Source organism: Oryctolagus cuniculus, chromosome 5 (genome assembly GCF_964237555.1).
Source record: "Oryctolagus cuniculus chromosome 5, mOryCun1.1, whole genome shotgun sequence".
In the NCBI taxonomy this organism is placed as follows: domain Eukaryota; kingdom Metazoa; phylum Chordata; class Mammalia; order Lagomorpha; family Leporidae; genus Oryctolagus; species Oryctolagus cuniculus.
In genome coordinates this window covers 99,562,860-99,588,706 of record NC_091436.1, presented here as the reverse complement: position 1 = coordinate 99,588,706, position 25,847 = coordinate 99,562,860, and the positions used below count along the sequence as shown (strand labels likewise).

The window sequence follows — 25,847 nt, the reverse complement described above, 5'->3', positions numbered from 1 at the left end:
TCTTTGTTGAATTTCTTTTGCAGTACAGAAGCTTCTTAGCTTGATGTAGTCCTATTTGTCTATTTTTGCCTTTATTACCTGTGCTTCAGTGGTATTCTCCAAGAAGTCTTTGTCCATGCCAATGTCTTTCAGGGTTCCCCTGATGTTTTCCTCTAGTAATATGATGGAATCAGGTCATAGATTTAGATTCTTGATCCATTGTAAGAATGGGTCTGTTCTACTTGTGGAGATCCAATTTTCCCAACATCCTTTGTTGACAAGAATGTCGATTCTTGTCTATTCCATTGGTCTACATGTCTATTTTTGTGCCAGTAGCAGACTGTTTTGATTATAATTGCCCTATAGTATGTCTTAAAATCTGATATTGTGTTCCTTGGACTTTGTTTTTGTCGTTTAAGATTGTTTTAGCTATTCAGAGACTCGTGATTTCCATATTAATTTTGGCATTGTCTTTACTAGATCTGTATTTAGATTAGGTATTTAGATTTAAATCTGGTATTTAGATTAGGATTACATATTCTGTAAATTGTTTTGGGTAATATGAATATTTTGATGATGTTAATTCTTCCATTCCTGAACATGGAAGATTCTTCCATTTGTGTGTGTGTGTGTGTCATCTTCTATTCCTTTCTTCAATAGTTTGTAATTTTCATTGCAGAAACTTTTCACATCCTTTAAATTTATTCCAAGTCACTTAATATTTTTTGTCAATTGTGAATGATACTGATCTTACAACAGCTCTCTCAGCCATGGCATGGTTTGTGTATACAAAGGCTATTGATAGTTGCATGTTGATTTTATATCCTACAACTGTACCAAACTCTGTTATGAGCTCCAATAGTCTCTTAGTGGAGTCTTTTGATTCCCCTCTGTATAAGACTGTCATCTGAAAATAGAGATAATTTCACTTCTTCCTTTCTAATTTGTATCCTTTTGATTTCTTTTTCTTGCTTAGTGGCTCTGACTCAAATTTCCAGGACTATATTGAATAGCAGTATTGAGAATGAACATCCTTATCTGGTTCTGGATCTAAGTGAAAATACTTCCAACTTTTCAATAAGATGCTGGCTGTGGATCTGTCATATATTGATTACCTTGATGATGTTGAGAAATGTTCCTTCTGTACACAATTTGCTTAATATTTTATAATGATGTGATGTTCAATTTTATCAAATGCTTTCTCTTCATCTGTTGAAATAATCATGCTGTTTTTATTCTTCAGTTTGCATATGTGATATATCACATTTATTGATTTTCATATGTCAAACTATCCCTGTATACCAAGGATAAATCCATTTGGTCCAGGTGAATGATCTTTCTGGTGTGTTGTCAGATTTGATTAGCTAGTATTCTGTTGAATATTTTTGCATCTATGTTCATCAGAGATACTGGTGTATTTGCAAACTACACAACTGATAAAGGATTAACAACTAGGGCCGGTGCCGCGTCTCACTAGGCTAATCCTCCACCTTGCGGCGCCAGCACACCGGGTTCTAGTCCCAGTCGGGGCGCCGGATTCTGTCCCGGTTGCCCCTCTTCCAGGCCAGCTCTCTGCCGTGGCCAGGGAGTGCAGTGGAGGATGGCCAAAGTGCTTGGGCCCTGCACCCCATGGGAGACTAGGATAAGTACCTGGCTCCTGCCATCAGATCAGCACGGTGCGCTGGCCGCAGCACGCCGGCCGCGGCGGCCATTGGAGGATGAACCAATGGCAAAGGAAGACCTTTCTCTCTCTCTCTCTCACTGTCCACTCTGCCTGTCAAATAAATAAATAAATAAATAAAATAAGGATTAACAACTAGAAAGCAAGAAACTCCACAGCAACAAAACAAACAACCCAATAAAAAGATGGGACAAGGACCTTAACAGACATTTTTCAAAAGAGGAAATCCAAATGGCCAACAGACACATGAAAAAATGCTCAGGATCTCTAGCCATCAAGGAAATGCAAATCAAAACCACAATGAATTGCTTAGTATATACTAAGTTGATCTTCTGTGTATAAAGATAATTAAAAATGAATCTTGATGAAGAGTGGGATGGGAGAGGGAGCAGGAGATGGGATTGCTGTGAGTGGGAGGGAGGTTATGGGGGAAAAGCCACAACAATGCAAAAGTTGTACTTTATAAATTTACATTTATTATATTTTAAAAAATAAACTGTATTGATACTTTCATTTCAAGGAGAAAGTAGTGATACTCAAAAATATATTTGTATCAACTTCCATTCTTAATTGTTTGAGTATATTCTGTAGACCTTATATAAGGTAGAAAAGATTTGAGACTGCTAACACAATTTACGTAATATAAGTATATGAAAATAAGTAAACATCTGTCTTTACAATAAACTGAAAACCCTGTTAGGGTACAGACTATGCCTGAGTTCCTGGAATGATGTCTATAAATACTTGTGGCTGATATAATACAATAAAGGTACAATAATGATAGACTGGTATAAAGAAGTCAGGAATGAAATTAAGCCATAAACAAGTATAGTGAAGAGACCTAGGCCATTATTAAAATGAGTAATAAATTCATCTCTGAATTTCACAGTAGCCAAGGCAAGGAGACAAATAAATTACAGGATCACAGTCACCACAAACTATGACTTCATCAGTTTTTTTTCTGAAGTAACAAATTCTTCTGTAGTAACCTAAGATAAATCACTCCCAGGATGCCTCATTGAGCAAAAAAAAAAAGGTGAAATACTTAGAAATTTTTAAATTATGATAGAACAAGTTAGCTGAATGCTTTTTACTCATTCTCATGGAAATTGAAAATCGAACACAGTTTAGTGAAAATAATTACTTTTGGAAATCAAAATAGTAGCATCCAAGGACATGGATTTGCCCAGAGCCAGTCATGTAGTAGGGAAGCACAAGAAAGTAAGTGACTGCACATCTGTGAGACAGTTCTTTTTCATCGCATACTTTTGCTAGTAGCCAGGCAGAGGAGAGGCTGAACTTAGATTCTCTGGCCAAGAATATATAGGGCAGCTCTTTGATGTTGGTATTTAGATCCCAGTTGTTTTGTTTACAGTAGAGGATGATGATGAGTCTGAGTCTCATTTTGAAGGATGTAATAACAAACTGGGTAAATGTAAAGACCAACGACAAGCATTGTGAAAATTAAATGAAAAAATAATAAAAGCGGGGTGGGGGAGTGTGGGTGGGAGGGACGGTAGGGTGGAACTATCACCATGCTCCTGAATACCTGTATATGTGAAATCCATGAGATGTATTCACCTTATATAAATAAAAATGATTTTAAATAAATTTTAAAAAGAACAATGACAAGGAGCATGATGGCTCTGGACACTGTTTCACAGGCAGACAACAAGCTGGGCTTGGTCCATATAATCTGAAAACTGATGGGGAAAATCATGGTAAAACCAGCTTCAAACATCTGAAGAACTACCTTAGGGAGGTGGGAGCACATGTCCTCTGTGGTCAAAGCATGACAGAGGACCAATATAAAACGATACGAGTGCAGATAAGGAGCGGATTCAGAGAGGAAAGTAGTTGTCCAACAGCGGAGCTGTCTGTTAATAGAGCTGTACTGCCAAGTAGCAGGAAGCCTCTAGCTACTGCAAAGGTTCAAAGAGAAATTGCATGGCTGTCTATCAGGGATGTTTTAAAACTAAGTCCAGTATTAAGAGTGCAGCAATCAGAAATCCTTCAAGACACATTGAGGCCCTGATCGTAGGGTGAGAGTCAGGTAGAGCATGGCCGACGTCCTTTGTTGCTAGAGTCCAAGCACTTCTCTGAGGGAGCCCTCTTGAACTGATTATGAGTTCACTTGTCTTGTTCAGCTCATTTATCTTAACCATGGCCTTGGCTTTCACAAGAAGCCTGCCAAGCAAGAAGGAACTGCCATTTCCCATATTCTATGATTTCTTCTTAATGCCACACACACTAAATGCAGCAATTCATTTTTAAAAAACTAGTATCTTATTACCCTATTTTTAAAACTTCACAGAGATTACAGCAATAGTATTTATTGACTGGCATCTTTATTAATATTTAGGGCTCATTGTGCTTGCAAAACAGAATCATAGTGTTTTTAATCAAATATTCCAAATCACATTAAAGGCACCCAAAATGTCATATTTGATTTTTATTGCTTTGCATAGGCAATGCATGGGGCATGCTGTGAATAGATTTCAGGTATAAAATGCACTTCTCTCATGGAAAAAATATTCAAAAAGGACATTTTACAAAGTACCGAGTTTAGAAAGAAAAATAAATTTAGGATTCTGGAAGCAAAACATGGGGCCCAGCCCTTCCCTTTGATGATGAAGTTTTTATTTCTTTAGGTGGCTTGTCCTCCAGGCAAGCATGTGTCAGCCAGTGAGGGTCATCTATGGTCACTAATGCCAGAATGCATACTCTATAGTCATTATAATTCATGATGTGCCCACAAGATCTTCCATCAAATGTACTGAAGTGCATACTTTATCAAAGCAATACTTAAAAATTTATGAAAAGTCAGAGGTACAGTTGATTTCATTTGTCAGTTATTTCTGAAAACTTGTTTTCTTAAGAGATTCAATGTCTGCTTCCTAAGAGGATCCTGTATTTAAGTCTTATGATCCCATTCCATTTAAGGCATTTAAGATCTCCCCTCCTGCAAAGCTTTCTTAATCAGTGTAACTGACTTACCATGGACACCTTGTGGTCTGCCAAAACCTTGCAGAGAGCACCTTCTAGGTGGAAGTGTGTGGCTACTTGCACCAACAAAGCCCACACAGTTTTTGCCTGCTGTGTCAACATAAGCTTGGTGAGATGTCTGCTTTAAGCAACAGCTTCATTTCTCTGTTCTTAATTGTATCATTCACAGTTGTTTGTTAGTGGCTGGAGGTTGTGTTTGTGTAAATGACAATCATGTTCATCTGACACAGCATCAGCAGAACTTTTCTAGATGTTTTTTTTTGTATGTTTCTAATTCTTCCTAAATGAATCCATGCTTGAAGCCTGAGTTTTGTAAGCTGAACCTCATCTGTTTCACCAGCACTCCTGATATTCCTAAGTTGAGCTTTTTATCAACTTTCACAAATTGATTCTTAATTAACTCACAACAGAAAGTGATAATAGTTTTAAGTAAACATAGAAGCCTTTGAACTCATACTTTTTTTTTTTCATAAATGGCCTTCTTCTCCACTTACAATAATCAGGCCTTCCAAAGAAGAAGTTTGTGATAGAAGGTCTGGATCAAAATGAATTTACACAGAAACAAAGCCCAAATGATTACCTCAGACAAAATAAAACCCAATAGTAGTTACAGAATAATTTTGAAGGAATATGCATGTTTACATACTTTGGATTTAGTGTCTTTTTTAAAAAGTCAGTATTTTAAAAACTGAACAAAAATCTTACCTGGATACATTGATTATGTTTGCCAAAACAGATCATCTTTGAGCTCCCTGCCCCTGACTTCCTAAACCTCTACCACAGGTATCTTAAGCTTTTGGTTTGCCATGAACTCTTCAGCAATCTTGTGAAGCCCATGGCATTCCTCAGAATCCTGTTTCAAAATGCATGAAACATATGTGGCTACAAAATGGAAAACTTGTTGAAATGTTATTATTAAAATACCGAATATATTTGTGATAAAGGAATTCATATCCTTATTAACGCATTAAAACCAAAGCTTAGCAGTACATCTAATAACTATCAAAATCTTGAAATTAATGATAAAACCAATATTCAAGATGAAATAATTATTATTTCCACCATAACAGTAAAATGGATATAAAAATCTGTAATTTCTGTGAGTGATGATGTCACAAGTATTGTTAATAACATCCTTATTTGTTGCCATGGTGAGTGAAAAATAAAGGCTTTTTTTTTCCTGTCCATGTTCACAATACACTAACTCCTATCCACAGATCCCTTGATTACCAAAATCCTATATGCTTGATCTGTACTATCCTAGGGATAACATATTCCATGTATTTATTTCTTCTGGAAAATAAAACACTTTCATATCTTCAACCAGACTTTGTGCCTAGGAATTAAAATAGCATTTCCACATGAATGTCAGAACTGGATCTCTGGTCTTCTCCCCCACATTGCTTTATCCTTCTGACTTGTTAAGAACGTCATCAATAACTATGTGTGGAAACCTCAGACTCCTCAGCCACCATACTCGCTTCCCAGACCCTATTCCCCAGTCCAGAGGATCCTTAGAGTATGCCTTCTATTCTTATTTCTACCACCTTAGTTTACAACCTAACCTGGATCACTCTCACTCTTGTCCCTACCCTGTCCTGACACACTATTCCAACTCAATTCTACCAGAGGGGGATTCTGATTTTAGGACCCTATTCAAAAATGTCCAATGACTCTCCATTGACTACTGAGCTAGGTACAGATAAGCAGAAATTTCTCTTATTAAATACCCAAACTTCCTTCAAAGATCATCTAAGACACCACCGTTTGCGGACAACTTTTCTTGATATGCTTCCGACTTTCCCAACTGAATAGAACCTACCCTACTTTCATCCTCTGTAGCATTTTTCTTGCACTTAACTGCCTCTTCCTTTCGTTATATATGGTAGGATGGATTCACCTTGATTTTTAATTCCTAAGGATAAGGACTGCTTAATTTATCATTGTACTTCCATTAGTGTTTGACATAGTGTCTTTTGTTTCTTTTTTGTAAAGCTTTTATTTAATGAATGCAAATTTCGTAGGTACAACTATAGGAATATTGTGGTTCTTCTGCCCATTCCCACGCTCCAACCCCCACTCCCATCCCCCCTCCTACTTGCTCTCCCATCCCATTCTTTATTAAGATTAATTTTTAATTAATTTTATATACAGAGGACCAACTCTATACTAAGTAAAGATTTCAACAATTTGAATACACACATACACACACACACAAACTGAGAACAAGTTTTACAATTAATTCTCATAATACAACTCATTCAGGATAGAAGTCCTGCCTGAGAAGTAAGTGCACAGTGATTCGTGTTGTTAATTCAATAATTAACATTCTTATTTATGACGTCAGTGATCACCTGAGGCTCTTGTCATGAGCTGCCAAGGCTATGGCAACCTTTTGTGACCAAAAATTCTGTCAGTATTTAGACAAGACCATAAGCCAAGTGGAAATTCTCTCCTCCCTTCAGAGAAAACTACATCCTACTTTGATGGCCCCTTCTTTCCACTGGTGTCTCACAGAGATACTTTTTGTAGGATATTTTTTTTGCCATGGTGTCTTGGCTTTCCATGCCTGTTATGCTCTCATAGGCTTTTCAGCCACATCCAAATGCCTAAGGGCTGATTCTGAGGTCAGAGTGTTACTTAAAGCAATTATCATTCTCTGGGTCTGCTGTGTGGGCTGCACCCACATTCCCTCCTTTTTAATTCTATTATTATTATCAGGCACGTGGTACTATTTATATGATCTTTTTAACACTTAATACTATCTATATGTTCACATTAACACTTAATATGATACACTTTAACAATTAAGATGGCATTTTTACCACCAATTTTAATGGGATTTGGAGTCCCATGACGAGTTTTTAAACTGTACCCTTACAGGTAAGTCCACAGGACTATATGCAGAACTATACAACTTTACAGTTACAAACTTCCTCCTCCTTATCTTATTCCCTCTCTTATTTTTTACTGAGATCAGAGTTCAACATATAGTATGAAGAGAAAAAAAATTAAAAATTGTTCCTCAACAGTCAAGAAGATGGTTGTTCAAGTCATTGCTTCTCAAAGTGTCAATTTCTCTTCTACAACTTTCGTTTTAGATGCACTATTAGTTCTCACAGATCAGGGAGAATATATAGTATTTGTCCCTTATGAACTGGCTTAATTTCACTAAGTATAGTGTTCCAGGTTGATCCATTTTTTGCAAATGACCAGATTTCATTTTTTTTGACTACTGTGTGTATTCCATAATATACATATCTCATAATTTCTTTATCCAGTCTTCAGTTGATGGGCATTTAGGTTGATTTCATGTCTTAGCAATTGTGAATTGAGCTGCAATAAACGTGGAGGTGCAGATAACGCTTTTGTTTACTGATTTCATTTTCCTTGGGTAAATCCCCAGGAATGTGGGTGGGTCATCCCCAGTGGGATGGCTGGGTCATATAGTAGATCTATATTCAGATTTTTGAGGTATCTCCGTAGTGTATTCCTCAGAAGCTTTACCAGTTTACATTCCCACCAACAGTGGATTAGGGTACCTTTTTCCCCACATTCTCTCCAGCATTTGTTGTTTGTTGATTTCTGTATGAGAGCCATTCTAACTGGGGTGAGGTGAAACCTCATTGTGGTTTTGATTTGCATTTCTCTGACAGCTAGTGATCCTGAACATTTTTTATGTCTGTTGGCCATTTGGATTTCCACTTTTGAAGAATGTCTACTTAAGACCTTTGCCCATCTCTTAACTGGGTTATTTATTTTGTTGTTGTGGAGTTTCCTGATTTCTTTGTAGATTCTGGTTACTAATCCTTTATCAATTGTGTAATATTCAAATAATTTCTCCCATTTGTCAGTTGCCTCTTCACTTTCCTATTTCTTTTGCTATACAGAAGCTTCTCAAATTCAAGTAATCCCATTTGTTAATTTCAGCTTTGACTGGTTGTGCCTCTGAGGTCATTTCCAAGAACTCTGTGCCAGTATCTTGCAGGGTTTCCCAAATGTTCTCAATTACATCGATGGTGTTGGGTCGAGGATTTAGATCTTTAATCCATGTTGAGTGGATTTTTGTATAAGGTATAAGGTAGGGGTCTTGCTTCACGCTTTTGCATGTGGAAATCCGGTTTTTCCAGCACCATTTGATGAAGAGACCATCCTTGCTCCAGTGATTGGTTATAGCTTCTTGGTCAAATATAAGTTGGTTATAGATGTTTGGATTGATTTCTGGTGTTTCTATTCTGTTCCATTGGTCTATCCATCTGTTTCTGTACCAGTACCATGCTGTTTTGATTACAACTGCCCTGTAGTATGTCCTGAAATCTGGTATTGTGATGCCTCCGGCTTTGTTTTTGTTGTACAAGATTGCTTTAGCTATTCGAGGTCTCTTGTGCCTCCATATGAATTTCAGCATCATTTTATTCTATATCTGAGAAGAATGTCTTGGGTATTTTGATTGGTATCACATTGAATCTATAAATTGCTTTTGGAAGAATGGACGTTTTCATGATATTGATTCTTCCAATCCATGAACATGGAAGATTTTTCCATTTTTGTATCTTCTTATATTTCTTTCTTTAATGTTTTGTAATTCTCATCATAGAGATCATTGATATCCTTGGTTAAGTTTATTCCAAGGTATTTGATTTTTTCAGTAGCTGTTGTGAATGGGATTGATACTAGAAGTTCTTTCTCAGCTGTGGCATTGTCTGTGTATACGTAGGCTGTTGATTTTTGTGCATTGATTTTTTTTAACTTTTATTTAATGAATATAAATTTCCAAAGTACAGCTTATGGATTACAATGGCTTCCCCCCCGATAACTTCCCTACCACCCACAACCCTCCCCTTTCCTGCTCCCTCTCCCCTTCCATTCACATCAAGATTCATTTTCAATTATCTTTATATACAGAAGATCAGCTTAGTATACATTAAGTAAGGATTTCAACAGTTTGCTCCCACACAGAAACATAAAGTGAAAAATAATAGATGATTTTTTTTAAATGATGATGAAATCAGATCAGACCTATTGTCATGTTTAATCCCAGTAAGAGTCAAGTTGGGAGTTGATAATTTCTTTCTTTTTTTTTTTTTTTTACAGAGGATCAGTTTAGTATACATTAAGTAAAGATTTCAACAGTTTGCACCCCCATAGAAACACAAAGTGAAATATATTGTTTGAGTACTCGTTATAGCATTAAATCTCAATGCACAGCACATTAAGGACAGAGATCCTACATGAGGAGCAAGTGCACAGTGACTCCTGTTGTTGACTTTACCAATTGACACTCCTGTCTATGGCATCAGTAATCTCCCTATGCTCCAGTCATGAGTTTCCAAGGCTATGGAAGCCCACTGAGTTCTCCGATTCTTATCTTGTTTAGACAAGGTCATAGTCAAAGTGGAGGTTCTCTCCTCCCTTCAGAGAAAGGTACCTCCTTCTTTGAAGACCTGTTCTTTCCACTGGGATCTCACTCGCAGAGATCTTTTGCCACAGTGTCTTGGCTTTCCATGCCTAAAATACTCTCATGGGCTTTTCAGCCAGATCGGAATGCCTTTAGGGCTGACTCTGAGGCCAGAGTGCTATTTAGGACATCTGCCATTCTATGAGTCTGTTGAGTATCTCACTTCCCATGTTGGATCACTCTCCCCTTTATTTATTCCATCGGTTAGTGTTAGCAGGTACTAGACTTGTTTATGTGCTCCCTTTGACTCTTAGTCCTTTCATTATGATCAATTGTGAACTGAAATTGATCACTTGGAATAGTGAGATGGCATTGGTACATGCCACCTTGATGGGATTGAATTGGAATCCCCTGGTATGTTTCTAACTCTACCATTTGGGGCAAGTCAGCTTGAGCATGTCCCAAGTTATACATCTCTTCCCTCTCTTATTCCCACTCTTATGTTTAACAGGGATCACATTTCAGTTAATTTTTAACACTTAAGAATAACTGTGTATTAATTACAGAATTAAACCAGTCATGTTAAGTAGAACAGACAAAAAACTACTAAGAGGGATAATGTATTAAGTTGTTCATTAACAGTCAGGGCTATGCTGATCAAGTCACCGTTTCCCATAGTGTCCATTTCACTTCAGGAGGTTTCCTTTTTGGTGTTCAGTCAGTTGTCACCGATCAGGGAGAACATATGGTATTTGTCCCTTTGGGATTGGCTTATTTCACTCAGCATGATGTGTTCCAGATTCCTCCATTTTGTTGCAAATGACTGGATTTTGTTGTTTCTTACTGCGGTATAGTATTCTAAAGAGTACATATCCCATAATTTCTTTATCCAGTCTACCGTTGATGGGCATTTAGGTTGGTTCCAGGTCTTAGCTATTGTGAATTGAGCTGCAATAAACATTAGGGTGCAGACCGCTTTTTTGTTTGCCAATTTAAATTCCTTTGGGTAAATTCCAAGGAGTGGGATGGCTGGGTCGAACGGTAGGGTTATCTTCAGGTTTCTGAGGAATCTCCAGACTGACTTCCATAGTGGCTTGACCAGTTTGCATTCCCACCAACAGTGGGTTAGTGTCCCTTTTTCCCCACATCCTCGCCAGCATCTGTTGTTGGTAGATTTCTGCATGTGAGCCATTCTAACCGGGGTGAGGTGAAACCTCATTGTGGTTTTGATTTGCATTTCCCTGATTGCTAATGACCTTGAACATTTTTTCATGTGCCTGTTGGCCATTTGGATTTCATCTTTTGAAAAATGTCTATTGAGGTCCTTGGCCCATCTCTTAAGTGGGTTGTTGGTTTTGTTTTTGTGGAGTTTCTTGATCTCTTTGTAGATTCTGGTTATTAACCCTTTATCTGTTGCATAGTTTGCAAATATTTTTTCCCATTCTGTCGGATGCCTCTTCACTCTCCTGACTGTTTCTTTTGCAGTACAGAAACTTCTCAATTTGATGCAATCCCAATAGTTGATTTTGGCTTTGACTGCCTGTGCCTCCCGGGTCTTTTCCAGAAATTCTTTGCCTGTGCCAATATCTTGAAGGGTTTCTCCAATGTTCTCTAGTAACTTGATGGTGTCAGGTCGTAGATTTAGGTCTTTAATCCATGTTGAGTGGATTTTTGTGTAAGGTGTAAGGTAGGGGTCTTGCTTCATGATTCTGCACGTGGAAATCCAATTTTCCCAGCACCATTTACTGAATAGACTGTCCTTGCTCCAGGAAGTAGTTTTAGATCCTTGATCAAATATAAGTTGGCTGTAGATGTTTGGATTGATTTCTGGTGTTTCAATTCTGTTCCATTGGTCTATCCATCTGTTTCTGTACCAGTACCATGCTGTTTTGATTACAACTGCCCTGTAGTATGTCCTGAAATCTGGTATTGTGATGCCTCCGGCTTTGTTTTTGTTGTACAAGATTGCTTTAGCTATTCGAGGTCTCTTGTGCCTCCATATAAATTTCAGCACCATTTTTTCCAGATCTGAGAAGAAGGTCTTCGGTATCTTGATTGGTATTGCATTGAATTTATAAATTGCTTTTGGGAGAATGGACATTTTGATGATATTGATTCTTCCAATCCATGAGCATGGAAGATTTTTCCATTTCTTGGTATCCTCTTCTTTCTTTAAGGTTTTGTAATTTTCATCGTAGAGATCTTTAACGTCCTTGGTTAAGTTTATTCCAAGGTATTTGATTGTTTTTGTAGCTATTGTGAATGGGATTGATCTTAGAAGTTCTTCCTCAGCCATGGCATTGTCTGTGTATACAAAGGCTGTTGATTTTTGTGCATTGATTTTATACCCTGCTACTTTGCCAAACTCTTCTATGAGTTCCAATAGTCTCTTAGTAGAGTTCTTTGGGTCCCCTAAATACAGAATAATGTCATCTGCAAAGAGGGATAGTTTGAGTTCTTCCTTCCCAATTTGTATCCCTTTAATTTCTTTTTCTTGCCTAATAGCTGTGGCTAGAACCTCCAGAACTATATTGAATAGCAGGGGTGAGAGTGGACATCCCTGTCTGGTACCAGATCTCAGTGGAAATGCTTCCAACTTTTCCCCATTTTAAGGGATGCTAGCCTTGGGTTTTTCATACATTGCTTTGATTGTATTAAGGAATGTTCCTTCTATACCCAATTAGCTTACAGTTTTCATCATGAAATGGTGTTGAATTTTATTGAATGCTTTCTCGGCATCTATTGAGATAATCATATGGTTTTTCTTCTGCAGTCTGTTAATGTGGTGTATCACATTGATTGATTTGCAAACATTGAACCATCCCTGTGTACCAGGGATAAATCCCACTTGGTCTGGGTGGATGATCTTTCTGATGTGTTGTTGCATTCTATTGGCGAGAATTTTATTGAGGATTTTTGCATCTATGTTCATCAGGGATATTGGTCTGTAATTCTCTTTCAGTGCTGCATCTTTTTCCGGCTTAGGAATTAAGGTGATGCTGGCTTCATAGAAAGAATTTGGGAGGATTCCCTCTTCTTCGATTGTTCTGAATAGTTTGAGAAGAATTGGAGTTAGTTCTTCTTTAAATGTCTGGTAGAATTCAGCAGTGAATCCATCTGGTCCTGGGCTTTTCTTTGTTGGGAAGCCAGTCTGTTTCTTTTAACTGGGGAGTTGAGATCATTTATATTCTGTGTTACTATTGTTAAATGCTGTCTTTGCCCTGCCATGTTTTCTTAAATAGGCCTGTTTATGTATTTTTTCTTTCATTTGTACTTTTGCTGGGCCGTTTTGTGTGTTTATCTTCTTTTGTAGTGATGTTCCTGTTTCTGTGTTTCTGTGTGTAGTGCTTCCTTGAGCATCTTTTGTAGGGCTGGGTAAGTAGTTACAAATCCTTTCAATTTCTGCTTATTGTGGAAGATCCTTATTTCTCCATTCATAATGAGAGTTTTACAGGATACAATATTCTGGGTTGACAGTTTTTTTTTTCTCTTAGGCCTTGGAATATGTCTCACCATTGTCTCTTTGCCTGTAGGGTTTACAGTGAGAACTCAAGAGTGAGTCTAATTGCATTTTCTCTGAATGTGATTTGTCATTTCTCTCATGTGCATTTTAAGATCTTTCTCTGTGTTTCACTGAGGTGAGTTTTGCTACAATGTGTAGTGGTGAAGTTCTTTTCTGGTTGTATCTATTGGGAGTTCTGTATAATTCTTGTACTTGGATGTCTCTTTCTTTCTCCAGATTGGGGAAGTCCTCTTTTATTATTTCATTAAGAAAGCCTTCTAATCCTTTTTCTCTTTCCACACCTTTCGGAATTCCTAGGATCCGTAAGTTGGGATGTTTTATAGAATCTTTTAAATAGCCAACTGTGATTTTTAATTTTCTGATTTCTTCTTATATTTGGTCTGATGATATTATTTACAGAAATTTGTCTTATAGTTCTGATATTCTTTCTTCTGTCTCATTTATTCTGTTGCTAAGACTTTCCACTGTATTTTTTATTTGGTCTATTGAATTCCTCATTTCCAGTATTTCATTCTAGAAATCTCAATTTCTTGGGAGCACTTTTCATTTAGACCATGAATTTGTTTCTGATTGCTTCTAAGTAATCTGACTATTAATTTTCTGAATTCCTTTTCTGGCATATCCTCTATCTCTTCTTCTTCAGCCTCCATTACTGAAGAATTGTGTTGTTCCTTTGGAAAGTTCATAGGGTCTTCCTTATTCTTACTCGGGATTTCTCATTTGTTCTTTGGCATTTCTGGTTGATTTTATCTTTAAATTGTGACTGTGTCTGTGGTGCAATTTCCCTCTGCTATGAGCTGCTATGTGTCTGTGTATTGCAAGTGGAAGCATGCAGCCCCGCCTCCTGGATCCCTCTTTACTTCTAGATTGTGAAGGAGATGGGTACCAGGGCTTTGGTGCACTAAGCCCCGCCTACTGGGACCAGACTCCCTTCTCACTGGTGTGTGAAATGAGCTCAGGTTTTTGTTGTTTAGGACTACTCCTTGTTGTACAGCTTGCATGGTGGGGAGGAATCACTCTGGAATGTTGTGATTTTTGTTCCCCGGGTGGGGCATATTGTGAGGTGGCCCCCACAACTGATGGGTGTGTGCACTGGAGGCTAACAGAGCAGCCCCTGTTTACACTCAAAAATGTAAACAATCAATATGGCTTCTCCCTGCCTGCTGTTGGTCCGCTTGTGGGGAGAGGGAGACACAGATAGGCCATGGCATGCCCAAACTCTCTGCGTGCTTCCCTACAATTTCTCCTTTTCCTGCTTGGAGCTTCAAACACAGTTTGCCAAACTTCCCCACCTGCAGTTATCCACAGCTCCATGGACTCATGACCTCTCACCTGGTTCACTGCGGCAGGGTGGAGCCATTCTCCTCGTTAGGTCTGTCCTCTGCATCCTCACTGCACCTCCACGACTTCTCCTTCCTCTCTGCTCCTTAGTGTGGCCCCGAGCAATCTCTGGTAGACTCCTGGGCTACTTTGCAGTGAACCTCTCATGATTCTGTCACCACTTGTATCCCCTCTGCTTATTAACAATCTATTAACAATCTATTTTTCCCATGTGCCTCCGAATGTCCATCTTGCCCTCTCCTCCGACATGGTGTCTTTTAAAATGGGAATGCAATACATGTGTTCTGTTAAATTGAGATGATTGCCATACACATAAACTAATTCATTCACAGGAGTGACCTTCCTTATATTTCTCAGATATTGTGGAATAAGCTAGCTAGCAGGTGTAATTCTAATTTATTAATTAATTAGTAAATTCTAGTGATGTGCTTATTTTTTTTTTTTTTGACAGGCAGAGTGGACAGTGAGAGAGAGAGAGAGACAGACAGAAAGATCTTCCTTTTGCTGTTGGTTCACCCTCCAATGGCCGCCGTGGCCGGTGCACTGCGCTGATCCGATGGCAGGAGCCAGGTACTTATCCTGGTCTCCCATGGGGTGCAGGGCCCAAACACTTGGGCCATCCTCCACTGCACTCCCTGGCCACAGCAGAGAGCTGGCCTGGAAGAGGGGCAACCGGGACAGAATCTGGCGCCCCGAGTGGGACTAGAATCCAGTGTGCCGGCACCACAAGGTGGAGGATTAGCCTAGTGAGCCGCGGCGCCGGCCAGTGATGCGCTTATATCTAGCCTTCACTCATGCATTCTCCTGGACTATAGTGCCTGTCACCAACCATTGTCCCAAGTGCTGCTGGCCTGCAGGACTCAGCTTACTCGGTATTTACTGTGGGAAGTTTTCCCTAACTGCAGGTCTGGCTTCATGGGTATGCAGTCTATGGGGTTGCATGAAGCCACAGGTAGAAGGATGCCACACTGGGTTCAGCTCTATTGTTATCTTAATATTCTTAATAACTTTTTAACAAGAGACCCCACATTGTTGTTTTTACTGGGTTCTACAAATTCAACAGCCAGTCCTGCCTAGACCTTCTTCTCTTGTATGCTCCTGTCAGCTCCTGTATTTCCCCTATCATTGCAATCATCACTCATAATTTTCAGTTTAGATCCAGTTAGTTCTCAGTCTGTCTCAATAGGCTTTGAACTGTGATCTTGTTTATTGCTGTATCACCATGGCTCAGCCTAGCTTGTATATTTAATCAATATTTGCTGATTGGATAAATGGCTGAGTGGTTGGATGGATGAATGAATTGCTGAATGAATAAATGAGCAAATTAATTAATGTATATGTGGCCATCCATATCCTCTCAGGTAGCCAGAACAACAGAAGCCTTTGGCTTGTAGTCTACAGATGAGCTTCTGTAGCAGTGACAGAATGTTGATAAGAAACAACCTAATTCTGTATACATGTAATACGTGAAACTTTTATACCTTAAAGAAAATTTTTTAAAAAGTTTTCCTGCTCAATAGAGAGTGCTTACCAGTACCTTGGACATTAAAATCCTGCCTAATCACTATCATTGAATTGTTTTGGTAAAAGAATTTCTTATTTAAATAAGTGAAATTTTCAAAAAAAAAAGAAGCTACTCATTTTAAAGAGGAAAATAATGTTATCACAGAAAATGGGAAAAGTAGTGATATGAAAGAAAAAGATTAAACAGCATCCGAATATGAATGAAGAAGGCACTAGCAATACGATCTACTTTGAACACAGAAATCAATGGAATTCTCTTGGAGGAATAAGTTATAGTAATTAAATAGTCTCCTGCTCACTGTCTCTACTATTTTCTAGAGGATCTAGCCTCAAGTTGGGGAGGAGGAGGGAGATAGCCAGGTAGCAGGCACTCACCAGAAGGGAAGCATTTTTCACTATCCTTAGTTGATACCGTATTGACCTCCCAAATACTTTTTTTTTTTTTTTTTGAAAGGCAGAGTTAGACAGAGAGAGAGAGACAGAGAGAAAGGTCTTCCCGCCTCTGAATTTTATTTTCTCATTGATGGTTCTGGAGTCAGGTTGATTTTCTGGATTGTGACTACTTCTTTACAACCTAGAGTCTCTTGGCTCCAATTCAAAGTGTAATCCAAAGCACCCTAAAGCATTAGATGCGTAAGTCAGAAGCATGATGAATCGTTATTAGCCTTGTGCACTAGGGTTTTTTTCATGAGTAGATACTTTCCCCTTTGACACTTCTATTTAGAATAGCAACTAGTTCTGTCTCACTTTGAGGAGATACAGAAATATCCTCAAAATTCATGCTGGCCCAGGAATGTTAGTGCCATTCTCATTTGTGCGTGATCATTGAGTAACACCATGGGTAGCCTGGCTTCAGGGCTTGAATTCTCTTCCTGCTACATGGCCTTGCATGAGTTAGAAAATGTTCAGTAATTCTCGGTTTTCATATCTTTAAAATGGGATAGTGATATTTCGACTCCATAAATTTGTGAGCATATTGTGGGAAATGTGTGTGAAAGGGGCGTAGCACAGTATCAAGCTTTGAGGAAGCCTTCTAGGACTGTTAGTAATTACTAACATGTAGAAATATGAGCAAATATGAGCTTTCACTCCAGTACTGAGTTGGGCTATGTAAAAAGACATTAAAGTGAAAAGACAATGTGAGAGTAGGACAACATTTTTCTCTGCAAAGCCAGATAGCAAATATTGTAGTGTTGTAGGCCGTACTCTCTTGTGGCAACTATTCACTTCTGCAATTACAGAATGAAAACAGCTATACACAATGCATAAAGTAATGTGTGTGCCTATGTGTCAATAAAACTTGATTACAAAAACAGGAATGAGGAACCAGATATTTTACCTAAGTAACGATTAGCTAATCCCTGGCTGTAGGCTCTTCTGAACTCCTGGTGAAATGTGGTAGAAAGACTTGTAAGACTATTCAATGCAAGCGAAGAGGAGGCAGGGACTAACTCTATTGCCATATGGGGAAACATGGAAATGATATTTTGAAGAAGCTTATTGTATGGATTTCCCAGAGATGAGTAAAAGGAAAAAATATGACCTAGAATAAGTAACTCAGAATTTTCTTAGTTTTTTTTTTTTTGATCTTGCATCTTAAGTAATTTATATTTGAAATAGAACCTTCCCTTTTATTTGACATTTTCCTTGGGAACTCCCCTCCCCACTTGACCCTGGAGTTCCCTGTTTCTAGGAATAAAAATGTCTGCAGATTGTTTTGTAGAAAATGCTTGCTTCTGACTTGTGCTCGCTATCACTGTAGCCTGAATAGCAATTTGATTGAAAAGAAATGAAAAGTGCATGGGCAGGCGGGAAAATCATCCCTCCCTTTTCTAATCTAATTATTAATATGAAGGAATAACAAATGAGTGCCCACAAGAAATATGAGACTCTGACACATGAGCCACGGTTGGTGATTTACCAGTGCTGCCCAGTATGAGGCAGATTCTGTCTCTTTGAAAAGAGAATGACTTCAGCATGTTCTGCCCTATAGGGAGAGCAAGAACACACTTTCTGGCCTTTTCTCATGACCTCTGCTTGGGGAAAAGATTGTATGGGAATTTAGGGATTCTTAGATGTGAACATTCAATAACAAACACATACATGAACCCACAAGTGACATTCTCATCAATAAATTCAAAAATGAGCCCCATCTGCACTGTGTCTCGTATTGTATTTTGCTATTGAAAATAGTTGTAGTGATTTAACTCTTGCCCATTCCAATGAGTTTGGTGCTTTGTTCATTAGAAATAAGAAATTAAGTCAGCAGTCATAAATCAAGATTCTTATCACATTTTTCTTTTCTTGTTGTTGTTTTACAGTTTTCTCCTTGTCTTTGGTTGCTTGATTTTGTCAGTGTTTTCTACCATCCCTGAGCACACAAAGTTGGCCTCAAGTTGTCTCTTGATTTTGGTAAGTGAAATGGATGAACAAGAGTGTATGTAAAGTTTATATAGTATAAGAACTGTCTATAACATTTATGCTATGCCTCTTTATCCCACAAAAAGCTCTACTTAGGAAAAAGAGTGCTGTTGTAAATTATAAAAGTTTCAAAGATCATCAAAACATTTGCCCTCCAATTTAACTCTTAGTTAATACTCAAAAACATAAATATTCATTCAGAATTGCTATTATACATAAATATATTGTGTTGTAGGTGCATGATAAATGGGAGGAAATATTTGTAAGCAGTTTTAATTACATTTATCTTTGCTGATAAGCAAATTATAAGAAAGAATCAGTATCTATGAGGTCTTTTATAATATTGCTCAAGGCAACAGGGTTGAACATTTTCCAATAGCTGCAATTTGGCAGTAGTTAAGTATAATTGGCCAAGAACTATGAGAATATGGCACCTCATAAGAAAACAGAAGGCTCTTTCATGCTCTTTTCAACCAACAGACTGCATTATGAGTTTTGCTACTAATGCACTTACCTGGTGAGAAATTCTGCAGTTTGCTCTGTTTCCATTATGCTGTCAATCTTCTAGTGAACAGAATTGCTCAATTCACTTTATGATGGAAAAAGATCCAAGATATTTTAGACTGAATTATTCTGGGCCTTTTAAGCTCTTATACTTTCTGTTACAACCAGACTATTAGCACCATATACTCAAATCACATGTGATTGAAAGTTTGCTTCATTTACATCCATTTTGACCTATTCCCTTAGTCCAAAATAATTAGATTTGTCAATCCCAGAACTGTCTGGATGAACTATAAACTGGAACAACTCACTGCTATAAAGCCTAGTGGAATACAGAGGAAGGGAGAGATGGAGTAAGAGATTTTTTATGAGCCCTAATAAACAGAGATTGGTTATGTACAGCAATAACCATTTAACATTAAAAAATTTTATTACTATGAAGGTGGAAGCTGGAAGATTTCAATTCATATAACCTGGGAGGATGGCGGATGCTTGTGCTCCCTTTAATTTCACATGGCGTTTTCGCTTGAGCTTCTTAATTGTATCACAGTCCAATATTAAGAAGAAACCATTTTTGAGTCTGGAACAAATCTATTTCAATTTGTTTCCATACACATTGTACTTGGCAGTATATTGCTAACATTGAGGCTACTGTTTCAAAACCCAGGGTAGAGAACAGACAGACCAAAAAAGCATGTTGGCAATTTGTTCCATTTACAAGATTTCCATTTGGGTATCAAGTGAGCTTTTAGCCTTGTCTGCCCCTTGATGGTTACAAATGACCTGAGCTGAAGGTCTGGGGCACAGCTCACTTTTAGATCCACGTATATAACTTCCAATAGGATTTTTAGATCAAAAGTATGAATCTGGTTTTTGGAACTGGGAACATGAAAAACTGAATCTACTGGGTGACTAGTGACACATATTAGCGACAAATCAATCAATTGGAATTCCATATAAAAGTTTATTTCATAATTAATTCAAGATCCAAAATGTTAGGCTTACATCCTCCAAATCTCTGAAATATGAATTTTCTCACTACTAGTAAGTTTCTAAAGGGTCCAACCTGTTGGTTGAAATTGGACCCTTTAGAAACTTACTAGCAATGAGAAGTTATGAAATCCAATTACGAAATCCAAAAATGATTATTTTCTTGACTTCTAAAACTCGTTGAGCAGTGAACAATTGATTAGATTTTAGTAACTTGAATGTATTTTAATAGGTAAAAATACAGATGTTGTCTATCTTAAATGCCTTTGGATTTGGCAAAGTAGAGAGGAGACCCCTGCACAAGTGAGGCATTTGTTCTGAGCAGTGTAGGTAGTGCTACAGATAAATGTTCTCATAAAGATGCTTCCACACGGTTTTTCCTTGAGGAGAAAGTGTGTCAATCCCCCTATTTTGTGCTACAGTGGTACATTGTCAGGGTGTGTGTGTGTTTTAAAGCCTACCTAGAAATATGCAGAGCTCAGATTTATGGGTGTTATTCTTCACCAATATTTTCTTCAAAATTTTTATAAACATGACCTGTGCTTTTCTTTTTTTTTCTTTAGCTCACAATTGATAAATTGGAAAAGACTGTATATTTTAATTCTTTTTCACAATGTGTTAACATAGTACACCTTAAACATTCAATTGGTTGTAGAATACTAAAAAAAAAAAAAAAAAAAAAAAAAAAAAGCCATAAGCAAACTTAATGATTTGGGGAATCTTTTTTAGGATTTATTTATCTACTTATTTGAAATCAGAATTACAAGAGAGAGGGAAAGATAGAGCGAAGGAGAGAGATATTCCATCTGCTGGTTCACTCCCCAAATGGCTATAACAGCGGAGGCTAGGCCAGATCAAAGCCAGGAGCCAGGAGCTTCATCCTGGTCTCTCACATGGGTATAGGGGCCCAAGCATTGTAGGTGGAGCAGCCTGGACTTCAAGCAGTGCCCATATGGGATGCCAGTGCTGCAGAAGGGAGGCTTAACACAACATACCACAGCACTAGCCCCTGGGGAATCTCTTAATTATTTTCTTTTACCATGTATGTTTAAGAGAATTAATCTGATTTCAAAATTGATCTCGTCTCTGAACATCTGATCAAACAGCATTCATAGTACACAGTTCTGACTAGCAATGCTTTTAGTTACCAAGATGGAGCATAAAGAATTACCCTTCAGGGCCAGTGTTGTGGTGTGGTGGGTTAAGCCTCCGTCTTTGATGCTTGGCATCCCATGCGGTACTGATTCAAATCCCACCTGCTTCACTTCCAATCCAGCTTCCTGCTACTGGGCTGGAAAAAGCAGCAGAAGATGGCCCATTGTTTGTGCCTTGCGACCCTTGTGGAAAACCTGAAGCTCCTGGATCCTGGTTTTGGCCTGGCCCAGCCCTGGCTAATGGGAAATGAACTAGCAGATAGAAGGTCTCTCTGATAGAACATTTCTCTCTATGATGTTTTCAAAATAAAGAAAGAAAGAAATCTAAAAAAGAAATTACCCACCAAACGGCAACAGGAATGGCTTTCAAAATGTTTGTAAAATTTTATAATAAAGTCATTTTGTACATTTTTAATGTAAGATCAGAGGAGTAGATTCAGAATTATATATAAATCATACAACACAATTGTATACTTTTCCATAACTGTCCTTTTTATTTTATTTTAATCTTTCAAAATATGTTCAACGATTTACTGATTTTTAAAGTATTATTCTCCTATGCAAGGAAAAAGCACCTTCGTATCTGACAAAGAGCACTCAATAGGAAGACTGCTCCTAGACAGATTTCCAGAACTCTTGCTGACATCCACTGTCCCAGCTAATTGTTTCCTGAGGGCACTGGTTTACGAGGTGCAGGCCATTGCTGTAGACCTTCTCTTCCTCCTCTCATGAGGCCTCTGTGAAGATTTTTTTTTTTTGACAGGCAGAGTGGACAGTGAGAGAGAGAGAGAGACAGAGAGAAAGGTCTTCCTTTGCCATTGGTTCACCCTCCAATGGCCGCAGCGGCCAGCGTGCTGTGGCCGGCACATCGCGCTGATGTGATGGCAGGAGCCAGGTACTTATCCTGGTCTCCCATGGGGTGCAGGGCCCAAGCACTTGGGCCATCCTCCACTGCACTCCCTGACCACCGCAGAGAGCTGGCCTGGAAGAGGGGCAACCGGGACAGAATCCAGCGCCCCAACCGGGACTAGAACCCGGGGTGCCGGCGCCGCAAGGCGGAGGATTAGCCTAGTGAGCCACGGCGCCGGCCCTGTGAAGATTTCAGCTCTGTCCCACACCGCAGAGGGAAAGGTCCCATCGTCGTCATCCAACTTTGAATGCCACTTCTCAACTTGTAGCCTTTAAACTTTCCTCAGTTACAAGCTAAATAAATACCTGTGTTAATGTGCTTGTTTATTCTTTTTAGTTGTATGAATTGAGACTTCATGCTATGTACAAAGTTCTCTTATTTCTCTCTAACCGGGTACCATGAGTTCAAATTCCACTTCTACCACTTTTTAGCTGTGTGATTTAGGACGTCGCTGTGCCTTGGTTTGCTCCTCTGTCAAAAGTTCAGAGTAAGGGCTGTTGCTGCGGCTCACTAGGCTAATCCTCCGCCTTGTGGCGCCAACACACTGGGTTCTAGTCCTGGTTGGGGCGCCGGATTCTGTCCCGGTTGCCCCTCTTCCAGGCCAGCTCTCTGCTATGGCCCGGGAGTGCAGTGGAGGATGGCCCAAGTGCTTGGGCCCTGCACCCCATGGGAGACCAGGATAAGCACCTGGCTCCTGCCATCGCATCAGCGCGGTGTGCCGGCCACAGCACGCTGGCAGCGGCGGCCATTGGAGGGTGAACCAACGGCAAAGGAAGACCTTTCTGTCTGTCTGTCTCTCTCTCTCTCACTGTCCACTCTGCCTGTCAAAAAATAAAAAAATAAATAAAAAAAAAAAGTTCAGAGTAGGATTCAGGAAGGTGAAAGAGTAGAAAGCAGCAGTAATCTGTGTCCACACCTAAACAACAAGTACACTGGCAGAAAATGATGGAAATGTTTTGGAGCTCTGGAATCTATTAAATGCTGGCACCTTTCAGGGGAAGGTTTGAACCATAAATTGCAGTTAATTTTGATCCATTTCAGCACTTAGCACAGTAGCAGCTACTAATCCTCCACCCGCAGCCCCCTTTTGGGCAGCTGTGCAAGTGCTCCAGGAACAACCTGCACAGACCAGGTGGGAAGAAGGAATCTTGTTCGCCAGTCACCAGAGATTTTTCTGCTTCTGATCACACAGTTGACCATTGTTCTCCTTCCCCTACAGCAGAAGTGAGTTCCAGGGGATTCAAAGGGCCTTCTCCCCCTTCCATTCCCCCTTTTTGGAACACAGTGTGTGAAGATATAATTTTGTCACAGTAGTAACTGGAAGTGGTAGAAATGAAATGTAAAGGAATAGAATTTTTTTATGTTACTAAAGTCAAGTTGGTATAAATTCTTTTATTAAGATTTATTTATGTATTTGAAAGACAAAGTTACAGAGAGGCAGAGGCAGACAGAGAGTGAGAACAAGAGAGAAAGAGAGAGAGAGAGGTCTTTCATCCACTGGTTCATTCTCCAATTGGCTGCAATGGCTGGAGCTGGGCTGATCCAAAGTCAGGAGCCAGTAGCTTCCCCCCAGGTCTTCCATGTCAGTGCAAGGGCCCAAAGATTTTTGCTCCTTTCACTGCTTTCCCAGGCCATAGCAGGGAGCAGATTAGGAAGTGGAGCAGCCGGAACTCGAACCAGCACCCATATGGGATGCCAGCACTGCAAGCAACAGCTTTACCCGCTATACCACAGCAACAGCCCCTTGTATAAATTCTAATTAGAGTGCTATAACTTTAGGATGTTCATATGATACCCCATGACAACCACAAATAAAATAGCTATTGATTATACATAAAAGGAAATGAAAACAAAATTTAAGCATTGTGCTACAAAACATCAACCAAGCACAGAAAAAGGCAGTATTATAGGAAATGAAAAGCAAAAATAGCTATATGATATATAGAAAACAAATATCAGAAAGACAAAAGGAAGTCCTTCCTTATCAGCAGTTACTTTAAGTTTATTAAAACTTCTAAGTAAACAACAGTTTGGCAGAATGAATCAAAATACTTGACTCAACTACACACTGACTACAAGTGACAATTTAGATTAACAAACAAAAATATAGATTGAAAGGATGGGGAAAGATATTTCATGCAAATAGTAAACAAAGAGCAAGGATGACTACAACAGTATCAGTCAAAATAAACTTTAAATTTAAAAAAGGTTTATGAGCTCAAAAAGGACAATATATGTTAAAATGCTCAATACAGTTAGAAGATATAACAACTATAAACATTTATGCACTTAATAACTGACCTTCAAAGTATATGAAGCAAAACGCGACAAAATTGAAGGAAGAAATAAACAGTTCTATAATAGTTGAAGACTTCAACCTCCTATCTCTATAACGGATAGAAAAATGAGGCAGAGGAAATGGAAGACCAAATAAACCAAACAGGTTTAATAGACATAAACAGAATCCCTACCCAAAAACAAGCAAACATGACCTACTCAAATGTACATGAAACATTCTCCAAGATTTACCATACATTAGATTGCAACTAAATCTGAATAGATTTTAAAAGATGGATACCACACAATGTATCTTCTCCAGCCACAACGGGATGTAGTTAAAAATCAGTAACACTGGTACCCATGCTGTGGAACAGTGGTAAAGCCACTTTCTGCATTGCCAGCAACCCATATGTGTGCCGGTTCTTATCCCAGTTGCTCCACTTCTGATCCAGCTCTCTGCTATGGTTTGGGAAAATAATAGAATATGATCCAAGTCCTTGGGCCTCTGCACCTGTGAGAGACACCTGGAAGAAGCTCCTGGCTCCTGGTGAAGACTGACTCTCTCTCTCTCTCTCTCTCTCTGCCTCTCTGTAACTCTGCCTTTCAAATAAATAAATAAATCTTAAAAAAAAATCAATAACACTGTATTTGCATTAAAAATGATACACTCAGACATATCTTCCTTTCTTTCTCTTTTCTTTTTCCTCTTTTCTTTTTTCTTTTTATTTATTTTTTTGACAGGCAGAATGGACAGTGAGAGAGAGAGACAGAGAGAAAGGTCTTCCTTTGCCGTTGGTTCACCCTCCAATGGCCACCGCGGCCACGCGCACCGCGCTGATCCAATGGCAGGAGCCAGGTACTTCTCCTGGTCTCCCATGGGGTGCAGGGCCCAAGCACTTGGGCCATCCTCCACTGCACTCCCTGACCACCGCAGAAAGCTGGCCTGGAAGAGGGGCAACGGGGAAAGAATCCGGCGCCCCAACCAGGACTAGAACCCAGTGTGTTGGCGCCGCAAGGCGGAGGATTAGCCTAGTGAGCCACGGCGTCGGCCATCTTTTTCCTCTTTTCTTTTTCCTTTCTTTCTTTCTCTCTTCCTTTCTTTCTAATTTTAGTTCCACATATAATGGGAAACTTGC

The 25,847-nt window shown here is 39.0% G+C and overlaps 1 protein-coding gene across 3 annotated transcripts in view; it reads left to right on the top strand.

The window, feature by feature from the left end:
• The window catches only part of KCNQ5 (potassium voltage-gated channel subfamily Q member 5), a 634,869-nt gene that overhangs the window by 385,366 nt on the left and 223,656 nt on the right, over positions 1–25,847 (top strand). For all 3 annotated transcript variants that reach the window (XM_051854552.2, XM_051854551.2, XM_051854550.2), the window contains exon 2: positions 18,774–18,864. In XM_051854552.2, coding sequence (XP_051710512.2) covers positions 18,774–18,864 — 91 coding nt within the window. The remainder of the gene's footprint in view (positions 1–18,773; positions 18,865–25,847) is intronic.